The sequence below is a fragment of the Stenella coeruleoalba genome (assembly GCF_951394435.1).
Source record: "Stenella coeruleoalba genome assembly, chromosome: 13".
NCBI classification, from domain to species: Eukaryota; Metazoa; Chordata; class Mammalia; order Artiodactyla; family Delphinidae; genus Stenella; species Stenella coeruleoalba.
The window spans coordinates 8,217,055-8,232,710 of NC_137159.1; the positions used below are offsets into that span (position 1 = coordinate 8,217,055).

At 44.4% G+C, this 15,656-nt stretch overlaps 1 protein-coding gene across 1 annotated transcript; it reads left to right on the top strand.

The window, feature by feature from the left end:
* Positions 1-4,171: 4,171 nt before the first annotated feature.
* LOC307196608 (uncharacterized protein) lies at positions 4,172-4,759 on the top strand (the record flags this gene model as incomplete). Its single annotated transcript, XM_079941683.1, has 1 exon — positions 4,172-4,759. One exon carries the CDS (start codon positions 4,172-4,174, stop codon positions 4,757-4,759), a length of 588 nt encoding a protein of 195 aa, XP_079797809.1.
* Between the last annotated feature and the right edge of the window lie 10,897 nt (positions 4,760-15,656).

The window sequence follows — 15,656 nt, forward strand, 5'->3', positions numbered from 1 at the left end:
TCTTGTAGCAAAAGCAATAGAATACAGAGGTTAAAACAAAAGAAACAGATCCAGTATGGAGGCAGCTTTGTTCTTCGCTCTTCCACTGTTTGATTGTTTTATGAATGCAGACACTGGCTCTGTGTGGCACCTTTTATTTCTGTCCTCAGTTGCAGCATGTTACTGCCCAGTGATCCCTGATGCCCCGTGTTGAATCATGTGTGTCTGTGTGTTAGTCCTCAGGCCGCGTGGTTCTCCAGCACAGTTCTGCCTCACTCTCCCAGCTTTACTACCCTCTCTTCTGCTGCCTCCCTGCCAGCTGGGACCTTCCCCTCTTCCCTCCATCACAGACAGTAGGGACCTGCCTTCTCACACCCGGTGACTTCCTTGTATCCCTTGAGTTGGGAGGGTGGCTGGCCGCATGTGGCCAGGGTGGAGAGACTTCTGCCCAGCAGTATGTGCAGAATTCCTGCTGACTCCCAGCTAGGGGGCTGCCCTTCTGTGTTTTTGTCTTTTTTGTGTTTCCATAGAGTTGCGTTTAACTGGGAAGAACTGTGAAAAACTGTCAGTGTGGCAGTTTGACCTATGGCTGTTCTTTCCATTTTGGGGGGCGGGGAGGAGGGTTGGTTAAATATCAATATAACTCACGATGGCCGTTGTGCTCTTTATAATGTCTCTTTGGGCTACTAAGCAAGTAAAGGCCACATAGGTGACAGGTGCCACTTGCAAAGGTTAACTCTGAACAACACAGAGCAGAGAGAAGACCTAAAGTTGTCTCACTCATTCCTGACCCTTGTAAGTAGCCACTCTAAGGAACTGAAGTGCTCCCTTGGGGTCTGGGGGCCTGGTGGTTTGGTTTGATTGCCTTTGCAGCTGGAAAGAATTCATCGCTAGTGAGCCCATCTCTTCTAGGGCTGTTTAAGCAGATCAGAATGTTACAGGGGGAAAAGCACACCGTGATGTGTTTGAAATCCCAGGAGTGAGCAGGAAGGGCCGCTCGCAGAGGCATGGATGGGCCAAGTGGCATGAGGTGTGGGGTCTCCCCGCCTTGATTCCCGACGGAGACCCTGTTCTGCATCCCTGCTCCACCCAGGCCCTTTCAGCTCAGGGGACCGTTCTGGCCCGGGGTCAGAGCACAGCGGGCTGGTCCTGTGTGTGTAGGGTGGGGTGTTGGGATGGGGGTGTGAGAGGGTCGTCAGAGGTAGTGGAGCCACGAGGGGATGCTGCGTCCTGGCACCGAAGCCCCCTGTAGGCGGCCGGCGCTGACCCTGGGCAAGTCGCTCGCCTTCCTTGCAGGTCGGTGCTTGTGAAGCTTTACAGCGATCATTCCTCCTCCAGCTCGTAGTCAAGGAAATGGTGTGCAGACGAACAGGGAAGCAAATGTGAAAGTACCTTGGAAGAATGACAGAAACTCCTTGTCAAAGACTCAAGCTCTCATTTCCAGCAGTGGAGAGGGCGGGTCCTGACACTGCTGAGATCCTGCCGTGTGGCCAGAGCAGGGCAGAAACTTACACTTGGAATCTGCGCCGGGGCAGCAGCCCAGCCACTCCTCAGGTTTACCAGGTTAGGAAACTGAGCCTTAGAGAGGAACAGGAACTTAAATCCCAGCCTGTTTACCACATACTGCTTGGTATTTAAAAGAAACTATTGGAGCGTCTCCTAATTATCAGCAAAATACATGTTCCATCAGAAAATTTGCAAAACATAGAAAAGCGCAGAGAAGAAGTTTAAAATACACCTAATTCTGTGATGTAGAAATAACTGTAGATCACATCCTTTTGCGGCCCTTCCTGAATTCCTTTTCTGCATTAAGACACTTGTAAAAAAAAGTAACGATGGGTTTCATGCACACGCCATTCATAGCATGGTGATCATCAAAGGAGGGTCTATGGGCGACATCACTGGTGTCATCCAGAAGCTTGTTCGAAATACCAGAATCTCAGGCCCCACCCCAGACTTACTGAGGCAGAATCTGTGTTTAGCAAGCTCTTCAGATCCTGGGGTGCGTATTCCCTTTAGAAGTACTGTTGTAGCCTACTCTTTCCCCTTGCAAGGTATCATGGGCATTCTCCCTTGTCAATCAATATTTTCATGGAACAGGGTTTTTAGTGACCTCGTGACATGTCCCAACACCATAGCCGGTCTCCTGTTTCTGTCTCCTACCGATGAGCCTTTAGAGTGTTTCCAGGGGGCTGTTCTCAGGGGATACTTGATGACCTCCTGAGGACAACTTCCCAGAGCGCAGTTCCCAGGTCAGCAAGGGTTTCGAAGGCCTTTGGTGCTTGCTGGCAGATTCCAGCCCAGAGAATATCTAACTTGACTGGTCACTTGAAATCTTGACCAGGGCTTCTTAGTAGGCAGCTGCCCTCGTGGGGAGGAGCTCACAGCTGGTGAGGTACAGGCCTTGATTTGAGCGTCAGATTTTCCCCTTACGCCGGCTCAGTGATCTTGGACCGTTTGCTTAACTTCTCTGATCCTCTGTCTTCTCACCTGCAGAAAGGAGATGTGCCATTTAATTCAGAGCTGGTTGTGAGCACTGAGTGAGAGAGAATATAGACCATCGTGGACCTGGTACCTGCTTCATTCTCTTCCCTCTGAATAAAACGAGACCAAAGGCCTGAGGAGGTCCTATCGCAAAGCCTTTTGATTTTCTTTCAGAAAAGATTTTCTGTTGCAGTTGATAAATTGCATTGTAATAGGAACGTACCAGGGGTGTCATTGGCCTTTTCGTTTGGTTCTCCCATGTCCTGAGGGATGTATGGCTTCGGCACGGCAAAGAAGGGCAAAGAAAGCATCAAAGAGAGGAATTTCCTGAAAATTTTTCTTAACATTGAGCAGAGATTTAAGACGTGCGAACGGTGTGCCGTGGGGAGCACGCTGGGACGTGGTAGAGGGACGGTGAGAAGGCATGTGCGCGTGAGCGGGTGGTGGCAGGGCCCTCCCTGGTCTTCAGGGTCCCTCTCGGTTCCTGGGGCCTTCAGTGTGACCCCAAGATGCGACGCCGCATCCCCTTGTGGTGTTGTGTCAGTCTGAAGGGTGTTGTCTTGAGCTGGGCACCGCCCTGGACTGGCAGGGAGTGCTGACCAGGCCCAGAGCAGAGCCGGCCGTAGCAAGTGGCAGGGTGGCTCCAAGTTCAACGCCGCTGGCTGCGGAGCTGGCCTCTGGTGGGGTGAATTGCAGCTGTGGGTCTGTTGGATTTGGCCTCTGGGGAGAGAGGAGTGTTGGCTGGGACCACTCTTTAGAGACATCCGCCCCGAGGCTGAGGCCCGTCCCTGAACCTACAGTGGTCCACTCTGCCCCTGGATCGCCTCATCGCGATCTGCCCCTGGATCGCCCACCTACAGTGGTCCACTCGCCCCTGGATCGCCTCACGAACCTACAGTGGTCCACGCTGCCCCTGAACCTCCTGCCGGCCTGTTGTCTTTCTCCCCGGAGAAGGCTCTTCTGTTAGCAGCATTCAGGCAGCAAATGTTTAGACTCTAAAGCACACAAGGGCAAGTGGATGTAGGCTGCCGTCAAAAAGCACTCAGGGGTCATTTTCCAAGTTCGCTAAACTCACTGCTTTCTTTGTTCACCATCAAATACACTGGTTATGCTTTATTATTTAAATTATAAACCATTTGACCAGAACTTTATATATATGGATACATTTTGGAAAACAGAAGAGGAAGCTAGGACTTTTTCTAAGATGGTTTCTAAGAACCATCTCCAGGAGTCACCCTGGCTGCCTGCTGCTCCTTGGTTTTAGTAATACAGACTCATGCTTGTCATCCAGAGCCTTCTGTCAACCCTCCAGACGTTGCCTGGAAACTGCTGACTGTGCAGGTTAGCAGCCTTTAGACCTTGGACGAACTCAGGTGGAGTTGCGATGCTGGACGGCAGGAGTCTATTATTTTGAAGTGGCAGCTGCCAGTCATCAGGGAGGCGGCTTTTTGTGGGCTGCCCTTGGTGATTTCTCTCCGGCGGGGGGCGTGGTCTGCGCACCTGCCAGGTGTGGTCTCCAGCAGGGAGTGCTGGAACTCTGTCCTTGCCACAGCGAGCTGCTGAGCAGGTGCCTGACTGAAAGGAGGAGCCTTTGGAAGGTCCCAGGAAGGCAGTTCACAAAACACATCCAGGACCCGCGGCAACATGCTGGCCCTTGAAGAAGGAATAAGGAGAAAGCCAGCGCAAGGGAACACACGTGCAGGGGTGGATGTGCCCCCGGGGCCCTGAGCCCTTGCTCGGATGCATGGGGCAATCAGTGCCCTTTGCCCTCCTCTGCTGGGAGCGCAGGAAGACGGAGCCCGGGCTTGTCACTTTCCACCCTCAGCAGTTGGGCAGCGACTCCGCTCAGAGGGAGGCGGGTGGCGGCTCCGGCCCCACCCTGGGCGTCCACGTGTTTGGAGGGAAGGAGGAAGTGCGTGTGTGTCTGAGCGTCCACTGCCCTGGCTGCACACCTGCCGGGGGACCCGCGGGGCCGCAGGAGTTGGCCGAAGCCCTCGGGGCCCGGGGGTGCTGCTCCGGAGACGGGGACGAAGCTCTTGATCAGCACCCAGGGGTGTCCCGAGGGCCCCAAGCCCCTTTGGGGAAGACAGGGAAGGCCCTCTTCTCCCAGAGGATGAAAGTGCCGGAGGCCCCCTCCACGTTCACGAAGATGGCAGCCTTTTACCAGTGCCTCAAGCCTGAGCCCAGGTGGGCCTCTGAGAGCCAAGAGGTGGTGGGGGGAGGGGGGGCGGAGGCGGAGGGGCGGAGCGGGGGGAGGCCCGGCCACGACCCCCAGCCCCTGGGGTCCAAGAATTGACTTTCAGCATCTGTTGTCGTGTATGACCCTTTTCCTTACAGACGTCATTATGTATATTATATAGTTCCTTGAATTACGTGAATTCCGGGACAAAATAATGATTTTCTTTATTTTCTTTGTGACACATGCATATATTGAAAGAGAGGGACACAGGGAGCAGAGGGCTAAGGTGAGAGGGTGGGGAGTGAAAGGAAGGGAGAAGGAGAGGGGCAGAGGGCTGGGAGACAGAGCATTTTCCTCTGAACAGCCCATGCCTGTAAGTTGGATCCACATGGCACAGTCTGTGTACTTCGGGTGGAGAGTAGACAGCGGAGGACAAAGTGAAAGACCATTAGAATTATTCCTGTAGCTCACTGGGACGAAGTGAGAGAGTGGCATGGACATATATACACTACCAAATGTAAAATCGATAGCTAGTGGGAAGCAGCGGCATAGCACAGGGAGATCAGCTCCGTGCTTTGTGACCACCTAGAGGGATGGGATAGGGAGGGTGGGAGGGAGACGCAAGAGGGAGGGGATATGGGGATATATGTATATGTACAGCTGATTCACTTTGTTACAAAGCAGAAACTAACACACCATTGTAAAGCAGTTATACTCCAATAAAGATGTTAAAAAAAAAAAGAAAGTAAAGGGAATCAGGATATGTCACCCCAAAATATGCCACTTTGCCAGAATAATTATTTTTAAGTTGAAGGAATCTGAGAAATGGCAGGTATAGGAAGGGCTCGCTTCCCTTTCTACCCTGTAGCAGGTCATAAGACTCTCATGTGAGAGGTGTCCTCCTGATACTTGGAGGAAAGGAGCATCCTTATCTCCAAAGATGGGAGGATACTGAGAGGAACCTGAAAGCACAGGCTTGCTGTTTCACCCAGTTTACTATCCTTAGCTCATCTCCTTTATGTCTCCTATCATTTTTTCCCACAACTTTCTACTCTTCATCAAACCTAGAATAAAAACACTCAGGCTTAATCATTTCTTTGGATCTTCACTTCCTTATAAAGGCTCCTGTGCCATGTAAAACATAAATAAATTTGTATGCTTTTCACTCTTAAAAAAAAAAGAATTATTCCTGTAGCTAAAGATCAGCACCAAAGGGCTTGTTCTTTTAATTTATGTTTTAATTGAAATATAGTTGCTGTACAATATTATAGAAGTTACAGCTGTACAGTATAGTGATTCACAATTTTTCAAGGTTATACTCCATTTATAGTTATTGTAAAATATTGGCTGTATTCCCCGTGTTGTACAGTATATCCTTGTAGCTTGTTTTATACCTAATAGTTTGTACCTCTTACTCCCCTCGCCCTATATTTCCCCTCCCCCTTCCCTCTCCCCACTGGTAACCACTCATTTGTTCTCTATTATCTGTGAGTCTGCTTCTTTTATATTCACTAGTTTGTTGTAGTTTTTAGACTCTACATCTAAGTGATCATACAGCGTTTGTCTTTCTCTCTCTGACGTATTTCACTTCACATAATGCCAAAGGGCTTGTTCTTAACTGACAGATTTGCTGAGGGCAGTGACCTGCCCGAGTTCCTTTGGAGCAGAGGCCAGTGGACCTTCAGAGCCACCACCCCCTGCTGCAGGTGACCTCGTGCTTTGAAAATGTTTGGCCCTCGGTGCATTTTGCTTCAGTCGTGATAGTGCAGAGGGAAGTAGACCTATGACGTGGTTGAAATGCATTTGCAAGTATAAGTACACAAATTGCATGTCTCATATACCAAGTGGAAATTTCCAGTATGACAGCCTCTGCTGATCCAAGTGGTGGTCACATCTGCCCATCACCTGGGCTGGGTGGACCGTCTTGGGAAACGGATGTTGCACCTTTGGCAGCAGACATCTGGTGGTGTGGGGATGCTGGGGGACCTGGACAGACTGTCCACCCGCCAAGCCTCACTTCCTTCTTTTGCTACCTAGGGACAGGAACCCAACAACCAGAGGAGTCCTCGGGAACATGGGCCTTTGTACTGTGTAAAGCCCTGTGCATGGACGTTCCCATCATTGTTATTGTTTCATAAAAATGCATTTTACTTGTAATTATTCAGCCTCAGTGTCTGATGCTGCCTATATTGTTTTTTGTTATTTTTTTCACACGCACACACTGTATTTTATTTTTACAAGAGATAAATAGACTGACACCAAGCATTGTAAATGCATGACCACAACAAAAGCAACAATGACTGCAATTACCAAACACGAAGCACACTCACACTACGTCATAATATTGACATTCAGCCCAGGAATCCTCCACTGTAACAGCTCCTTTACTTTGCAGTGAAAATTGATTTGTATATTTTTTGCCTCTGAGTCCTTGTGGGATTTCTTTTTTTTATTCAAACAGAAAGTCACAAAAATTATAATCATCCTCATCAGTTCACTCAGTCCCATGTAATTAATTTTTTCATCTTGATCTTTTGTTAGCACTTTTATGAGTTCATCAGTTTTCCATTAGAGTTCTGAAAATGCTTATTCATCCAGTTCAGCAGTATAGTCAGTTACCAGAAACCTGTACTTGTCAGAGTCTTTTCCATGAATTCCTTGAAGAGGAAACCCTTTTACAGGAACATATTTGCAAAAGTGATGCTGCCTATTTTGAATGGACCAGAATAGAGTGGTGGTGTGATGTCTCCTCATTAATAGACTTTGGAGCATGACTTCCTAATTAAAAAAAAAAAAACACAAAGCAAAACCTTAATTCTGCATTGCTGTGCTGCAGAAATGCCAATCACATATGGAACATCCTAGATAAATTTAGCCTTAAGAACTTTCTTCGTGTCATTATTTTTGGTATAAATGCTTAAAAAGAGGAAATTTATTACGTAAATAAACTCATGAAGTTAAAAACAGACCAGCCTTCATAAAGCTTCCCTGAGCCCTGGGCTCTGGGTCCATTCGTCCCGTGTGGGCATCAGTCAGCACAACTTACAGCTGTAACTCTGAGACTGAACGTTTCCAAGTTAGATGGCATCTTGGCAAGACACTCCAGCGTTAGAATGTATTTTCCCAGGAATTATGCAAATGCAGTTTCTGAGGTTGCAAAGTTTGAAGCTCTTATGCTTACCTGTTTTTGAAATGATGGTTTTGTAAATGTCGCTAATAGATTTGTTTTATTCTAATAACCTGAAAATGTCTAAACTAATGTTTTTGAAATCTCATATGAAAACATTCATTTCTAGGTGAGTGAAAACAGGTAACTCCTGTGAAAGCTGTCATGAATCACAGTCTGAGACATGAGCTTTGTTGAGGAGCATTCATGTAGACGTAGGCTGCATACGTGAACACAGGTTCCTGTGTGTGTGTATACATGTATACACGGTATATAGGTATATGCTGCATTGGCCAGCTATATGCATTCCCAGCTGAGTAACTTATCAATGTGTCCATTCACAAGGACTCTAACTACCACAAAATCAACTGTTACGTAAGTTTCAAAAAGTGGTGTAGTTTATCTTACATAAGATATTATTTATATGCTTATAAACTGTGCCGTTTGTCTTGCGGATGACTAAGTTTGTTTGAATGAAGCTCTGCTGTTTCTCTGCAAAGAAACAGCCCAGCCAGTTGTGGTCCACCGCCTTGTTCTCTTTGGGTGCCCCAACTGTCCCTGCCCAGCTGTGGCCGAAGGGAAGCCGGAGGATGGGAGCAAGGCACCTGGAGCAGAGACCTCCTCTGCATCCATATTCCTTGACTCCCAAAGGCTCTGCATGGTTATAGAGCACCTGATGTCTAAAGGGGGACAATGGACAAGAAGAACTCAGGCTAAAGAAATGTGACGTTGTTTAGCTGAGTCATGGATTTAGAAGGACGTCTCTCCTCAAGACATTGGAGTACTATGTGGTCTTGGGAACAGTGATTGGGTAGTTGATGCTGTGTCATTTTTATCAGGAGGTGAATCCTTTCTAACAAGTGTTATAAATGCTTCTGGTTCATTCACTCACTCATTCATTCATTTAACAATCTTTATTAAGGACCTCCTGTGTGGCAGTACCATGCTGGTACATGGTCCCTATTCTCAAGGAGTTAGTCTTCAAGTTTTACATCCTTAGCCAGATAGGGGATGACTGACTTCTCTAGGCCAAGCCAAATTTTAGTATTTTAATAAGATAATCAATTATAGGTCGATAGGAAACTGACCGCCCAGTAAGTTCCTTTGTTTCCCTCCTGCTGTCCTCTGAGCGCTGTGACTCAGTGTCTGAGTTCTCGGCTTTCAGCCCTTCACTCATCCGATTTCCTTGCTACTTTTTAAAAAATTGAAGTATAGTTGATTTACAATGTTTTGTTAGTTTCTGGTGTACAACAAAGTGATTCAGTTTTTTATATATATATATATGTATATACTTTTTCATATTCTTTTCCATTATGATTTATTATAGGATATTGAATATAGTTCCCTGTGCTATACAGTAGGACCTCTTTGTTTATTTTATTTATAGTAGTTTGTATCTGCTAATCCCAAACTCCTAATTTATCCCTCCCCCACCCCCTTTCCCCTTTAGTAACCATAAGTTTGTTTCCTATGTCTGTGAGTCTGTTTCTGTTTCATAAATAAGTTCATTTGCACATATAAGTGATATATGATATTTGTCTTTCTCTTTCTGACTTACTTCACTTAGTATGATAATCTCTGGGTCCATCCATGTTGCTGCAAATGGCATTATTTCATTTTTTATGTCTGAGTAATATTCCATTGTATATATATACACCACATCTTCTTTATTCATTCATCTGTTGGTGGACATTTAGGTTGCTTCCCTGTCGTGGCTATTATAAATAGTGCTGCTATGAACACTGGGGTACATGTATCTTTTCAAAGTATAGTTTTCTCCGGATTTATGCCCAGGAGTGGGATTGCTGGATCATATGGTAACTCTAATTTTAGGTTTTTAAGGAACCTCCATACTGTTTTCCACAGTGGCTGCACCAATTTACATTCCCACCAGCAGTGCAAGAGGGTTCCCTTTTCTCCACATCCTCTCCAGCATTTGTTATTTGTAGACTTTGTAATGATGTCCATTCTGACCGGTGTGAGATGGTACCTCATTGTAGTTTTGATTTGCATTTCTCTAGTAATTAGCGATGCTGAGCATCTTTTCTTGTACTTATTGGCCACCTGTGTGTCTTCTTTGGAGAAATGTCTATTTAGGTCTTCTGCCTATTTTTAGATTGGGTTGTTTTGTTGTTGTTGCTGTTATTGAGTTGTATGAGCTGTTTGTATATTTTAGAACTTACGCCCTTGTTGGTTGCATCATTTGCAAATATTTTATCCCAGTACGTAGGTTGTCTTTTCGTTTTGTTTATGGTTTCCTTTGCTGTGCAAAAGCTTATAAGTTTGATTAGGTTCCATTTGTTTATCTTTGCTCTTATTTCTGTTGCCTTGGAGACTGACCTAAGAAAACATTGGTTTATGTCAGAGAATATTTTGCCTATGTTCTCTTCTAGGAGTTTTATGGTGTCATGTCTTGTATTTAAGTCTTTAAGCCATTTTGAGTTTATTTTTTTGTATGGTGTGAGGGTGTGTTCTAACTGCATTGATTTACATGCAGCTGTTCAGCTTTCCCAACACCACTTGCTGAAGAGAGAGACTGTCTTTTCCCCATTGTATATTCTTGCCTCCTTTGTTATAGTTTAATTGACTGTAGGTGTGTGGGTTTATTTCTGGGTGGCTTCTTTGCTTTCTTTTCTCCCCTATGTCAGAGTGGATCTACCCTTCCCGACAGTGGACGGAGCAGGTTTTGCACAGAAACATCGAGGTGTCTACTCTGAAGGGCAGGAGGTCCCCTGGCACCCTCGAGGAGACATGACCGTGGAGAGGTCCCCTGCCAATGCCCCTGCCACCTTGGGGTGGGAGCAGAGGTCAAGCCTTCTGCTCTTGAGGATAAAAGTATCTATCATGAGGCAGTAAAGCTGGCACAATTTTCAAGCAGAGATTTCTCACAGGAACTTTGCAAGCCTTACACATTCCGTTGCCTCAGTAATGTGAAACTTATTTTTCTAAAAAAAGGTACAGACAGATCCTGGTGTGACTCACTAGAGAACAATAGTCAAGTCCCAGTTTATTTTCGTCTTTTTCCCCAAGAAAAGGAAAAGTTAGTTAAAGGTATAGGGAAGGTAAGCAGGCTTAAATCCAGAAAGGGGAACCAGATCACAGAATCGTGCAAACAGAGGTGTGATGAAAACTGGTGAGTGCTCTGAACAAAAGGTTCAGGGCTTCTCACTGTGCATTGTGGGAGGTGCAGCCTCCTCAGATCAGACCCCTGGGGTGATGTGGAAGTGAAGCTGGTACCTGAGGGCCGAGTGGGAGTTGATAGAAGGAAGTGGAGTGTAAGAACAGGGAAGAGCATTCAAGCCGAGGGAGCAATGTCTGTAAAGGTCCTGGGCTGGAAGGAAGTGAAGCCTGTGGGTCAGGGAGAGCAGGGCAGGCACATTCCTGCCAGTTGTGTACAGGGCGTCTGGTTGAGATCCAGACAACCTGCTAGTCTCGTCCACGTTTAGATTTACTCACATATACTGCCCTCCATTCCTCCAGGCTTCCATCTGAGATCATATCCTCCTTCCCTTAATATCTGCTTTACTGTGGGATTGCTGGCGACACATTGTATCATGTCGTCTTTTCCAAAGGTGTCTTTATTTCACCTTTTTTTCTGGTCACGCTTTTTTCCAGCAGCTTTACTGGCATATAATTTACCTACCGGAAAGTTCACCTGTTAGGAGTGTGCAGTCAATAGGTTTTAGTATATTTACAGAGTTGTGCAACTATGAACATAATCTAATTTTAGAACATACTCATCTCCCCCAAAGAAACCTTGTGCCCATTAGCTGTCGCTTCCCTTTCTGCCTCCCTCCCCCAGCACTCTACTCCCCAGTCGTAGGTGAACAGGAATCTGTTTGTCTTTCTCGATGGACTTGCCTATTCTGGGTGTTTTATAGACATGGAATCGTTCAGTATGTGGCCTTTTGTGTCTGGCTTCTTTCACTTAGCATAATGCGTTCAAGGTTAATCCATACTGTAGCATGTATCAGCGCATCATTCCTTTTTACGACTGAATAATATTCCATCCTATGTATGTACCACATTTTACATGTCTCCATCAATTGTTGGGCTATTTCTACTTTCTGATTATTATAAATAATGCTGAACATTGGTGTATACGTTTCTGTGTGCGTTTTTCCCCATTTTTTTATTGTTGTAAAATACACATGACATAAAATGTAACATCTTAACCATTTTAAAGGGTATAAGTTCAGTGGTATGAAGTACCTCCATCCTGTGCAGCCGTCACCACCATCCATCTCCAGAACTCTTTTCATCTTGCAGAACAGAAACTCTGTACTCATTAAACTACCCCTCCTTCCACCTTCCCCCAGCCCCTGGCAACCGCCATTCTGCTTTCTGTCTCTATGATTTTGACTCCTCTAGATAAGTAGTGGAATCATTCAGCATTTGTCTTTTTGCAACTGGTTTATTTTGCTTAGCATAACGTCCTCAAGGTTCATCCACGTGGTAGCAGAGTACAGAATTTCCTTCCTTTTTACAACTTATAAAGAGAGGCTTGCTTCTGTCATTTTGCTATTTGTTTTCTCCATGCCTTATAGATCTCTTATCCTTCATTTCCTGCATTACTGTCCTCTCTTGTGTTTAGTTGATTTTTTTTGTAGTGAAACTTTTAAGTTCCTTTCTCATTTCCTTCTGTGTGTGTTCTACAGCAATCTTCTTTGTGGTTACCATAGGGATTACATTTAACATCCTAAAGTTATAACACTCTAATTTGGATTTATACCAGCTTAGCTTCCATGACACACAGAACCTCTGCTCCTCTACATCTCTGTTCCTCTTGCTTTCAGTTGTTGATGCCACTAAATAACATCTTTAAACATTGTGTGTGCAGAAACATAAATTAATAATTTGAAAAAATACAGTAACCTCTTAAATTAGGTAGCAAATAAAATGTGAAGTCACAAACCAGAGTTACAGTCATACTAGCTTTTAGACAACTAATTGCTTTTTTTTTTTTAGCATGGATGGGTACTCCAGTGGCTTTATTAACTCTTTTCCGGGGATGGCAGGACCTTATAGCTGGAGATGAATTGCTTTTTAAAAATGTATTAGTCTCTTAAATTGTGTAGAAAACAAAAAGTGGAGTCACAAACCATTGTTACAGTAATACAGTTGACCCTTGAACAATGTTGGTGTTAGGGACACCAACCCTCCACGCAGTCCAGAATCCGAGTCTAACTTTACACTTGGCCCTTCATATCTGTGGCTCTGCATCCAGGAATCCAACCAGCCATGGACTGTGTAGTACTGTAGTACATACTTATTGAAAAAATTCACATTTAAGTGGACCTGGGCAATTCACACCCATGTTGTTCAAGGGTAACTGTACTAGCTTTTATAATTGCCCATGTATTTACCATGTATATAGTTACCATTTTATAATTGCCATGTATTCACCTTTACTGAGCTTTTTTAAGTTAGTTTCTTTTTTAATTGAAGTATAGTTGATTTTTAATATTATGTTACAGGTGTACAGTATAGTGGTTCACAATGTTTAAAGTTTATACTCCATTGATTATAAAATATTGGCTATATTCCCTGTGGTGTACAATATATCCTTGTAGCTTATTTTATATCTAATAGCTTGTACCTCTTAATCCCTTACCCCCATATTGCCCCCCCCCCTTCCGCACTGTAACCACTCATTTGTTCTCTGTATCTATGAGTCTGCTTCTTTTTTGTTATATTCACTAGTTTGTTGTATTTTTAGATTCCACATATAAGTGGTATCATACAATATTTGTCTTTCTCTGTCTGACTTATTTCACTTAGCGTAATACCCTCCAGGTCCATCCATGTTGCTGCAAATGGCAAAGTTTCATTCTTTTTTATGGCTGAGAAGTATTCCATTCTGTATACATACCACATATTCTTTATCCATTTTTAAAATATGGTGTAAAGTTACTGTCTAGTTCCCTTTCATTCCAACCTGCAGGACTCCCTTGAACATTTCTCACAGGGCAGGTGTAGTGGTAACAAACTCCCTCAGCTTTTATTTATCTGGAAATGTCTTAATTTCTCCCTTACTTTTGAAAGATGGCTTTGCCATGTACAGGGTTCTCGATTGACTTATTTTTTTTCCTTTTAGCACTTTGAATAGATTGGCCTCCTGCCTTCTACCCTCCAGAGTTTCTGATGAGAAACCTGCTGATAATCTTATTGAGGATTCCTTGTGTGTGATGATTTGCTTCTCTCTTGCTGCTTGCAAGATTCTTTATCTTTGGCTTTCAACAGTTTGATTATAACGTATCTCAATTCATTGAGCTCCTTAGATGTTTACATTCATGTCTTTCATCAAATTTGGGAAGTTTGGGGCCATTAAGTTTTCAAATATTCTCTCTGCCCCTCTTTCTCCCCTCTCCTCCTTCTGGGACTCCTAGAGTGTATTTTGATCCAATTGATGGTGTCTTACACGTCCCTTATGCTCTGTTCACTTTATCCATGTCCTATCTTCAAGATTTCTGATTTTTTCTTCTACCAGCTGAAATCTGCCTTTGAAACCCTCTAGTGAATCTTTCATTTCAGTTATTATTATTATTTTTAGCTCCAGATTTTTTTTTGCTTCCTTTTAAGGTTTTCTATCTTTTTATTGATATTTCTATTTGCTCATACATTATTTGCTTCATTTTCTCTGCATCTTTAGTTCTCTGAGCATCTTTAAGAGAGTTGTTTTAAAGTCTTTGTCTAGTAGATTTGCCACCGGATCTTTTTCAGATTCAAAACTGGACATTTGAATCTAATAATGTGGTAACCCTGGAAATCGGATTCTCCCCCTTCCTCTGGGTTTGCTGGGCTTTATGTTTGTGCCAAGGATCAGCCTAAACTGTAATCTTAAGGTCTTCTCAGATCTTTTCTAAGCCTGTGCCTTTCCCTGGGCATATACAGTAACTTTCTCATTTGTCCCCATATATACAGTTTGCTTTTGAATGCCCCAGTACTTAATGTCTGGCTCCCAAAAGGGGAAGAGAGAAAACTGAAGTGGGGGAGGAGACATGAAGCACCAGCCCAGGCCTTTAAAGCTCCTGGAAGTTAGTGCAGCTAGAAGGGGAGGGACTTGCAACAGTAAGGGGAGGTGCAGCAATAGTGGCGGCCCACCTCTTTGTCTGCAACTCTGTCGTCATAAGCATTAATCACAGCACAGATCCCCAGTATTTGGAGAGCAGGGTCCTTTTTGCCCACCATGGTTCCTTCAAGCTGTGTGCAAGCTGCTCTAGGAACAGATTCGTGGCTGCCTGTGGAGGGGGGGGGGTTGGTAGGGAGTGGGGGTGAGTAGATGCTATTGAGCTAAGAGCTGAAATTGACTGAAATTAACTGCAATTTCCATACCAACCTTCCAGGGGAAGTTGCAAGCCTTAAATGGACTCCAAAATAGTTACCTTAAACAGATTCTGCCAGTGTGGTTGTTTTCTAAGTGGGAGGCAGATTCCTGGTGCCTCCTACTCCACTGTTTCCCTAGAATCTTCCATGGACATATGTGTTTATTTCTCTAGGGTAAACACGTAGGAATGGAATTGTCAGACTGTATGGTATCTTTATGTTTTGTGGGGTTTTTTTTTTAAGGAACTGTTTTCCAAAGTGGCTGTAACATTTTGCATTCCCATCAGCAATGAATTAGCGTTCCAATTGCTCCATGTCCTTGCAAACACTTGTGACTGTCTATCTCTCTGATTAGAGCCATTCTAGTGAGTGTGAAGTAGTATCTCACTTTGGTTTGGCTTTGCAGTTTCCTGATGATTAATTATGTTGAACATCTTCTCATATGCTTATTGGCCATTTGTTTGCCTTTCTTGTACAAGTATCTGTTTAAATCCTTCATCTATTTTAAAATGGATGTCTTTT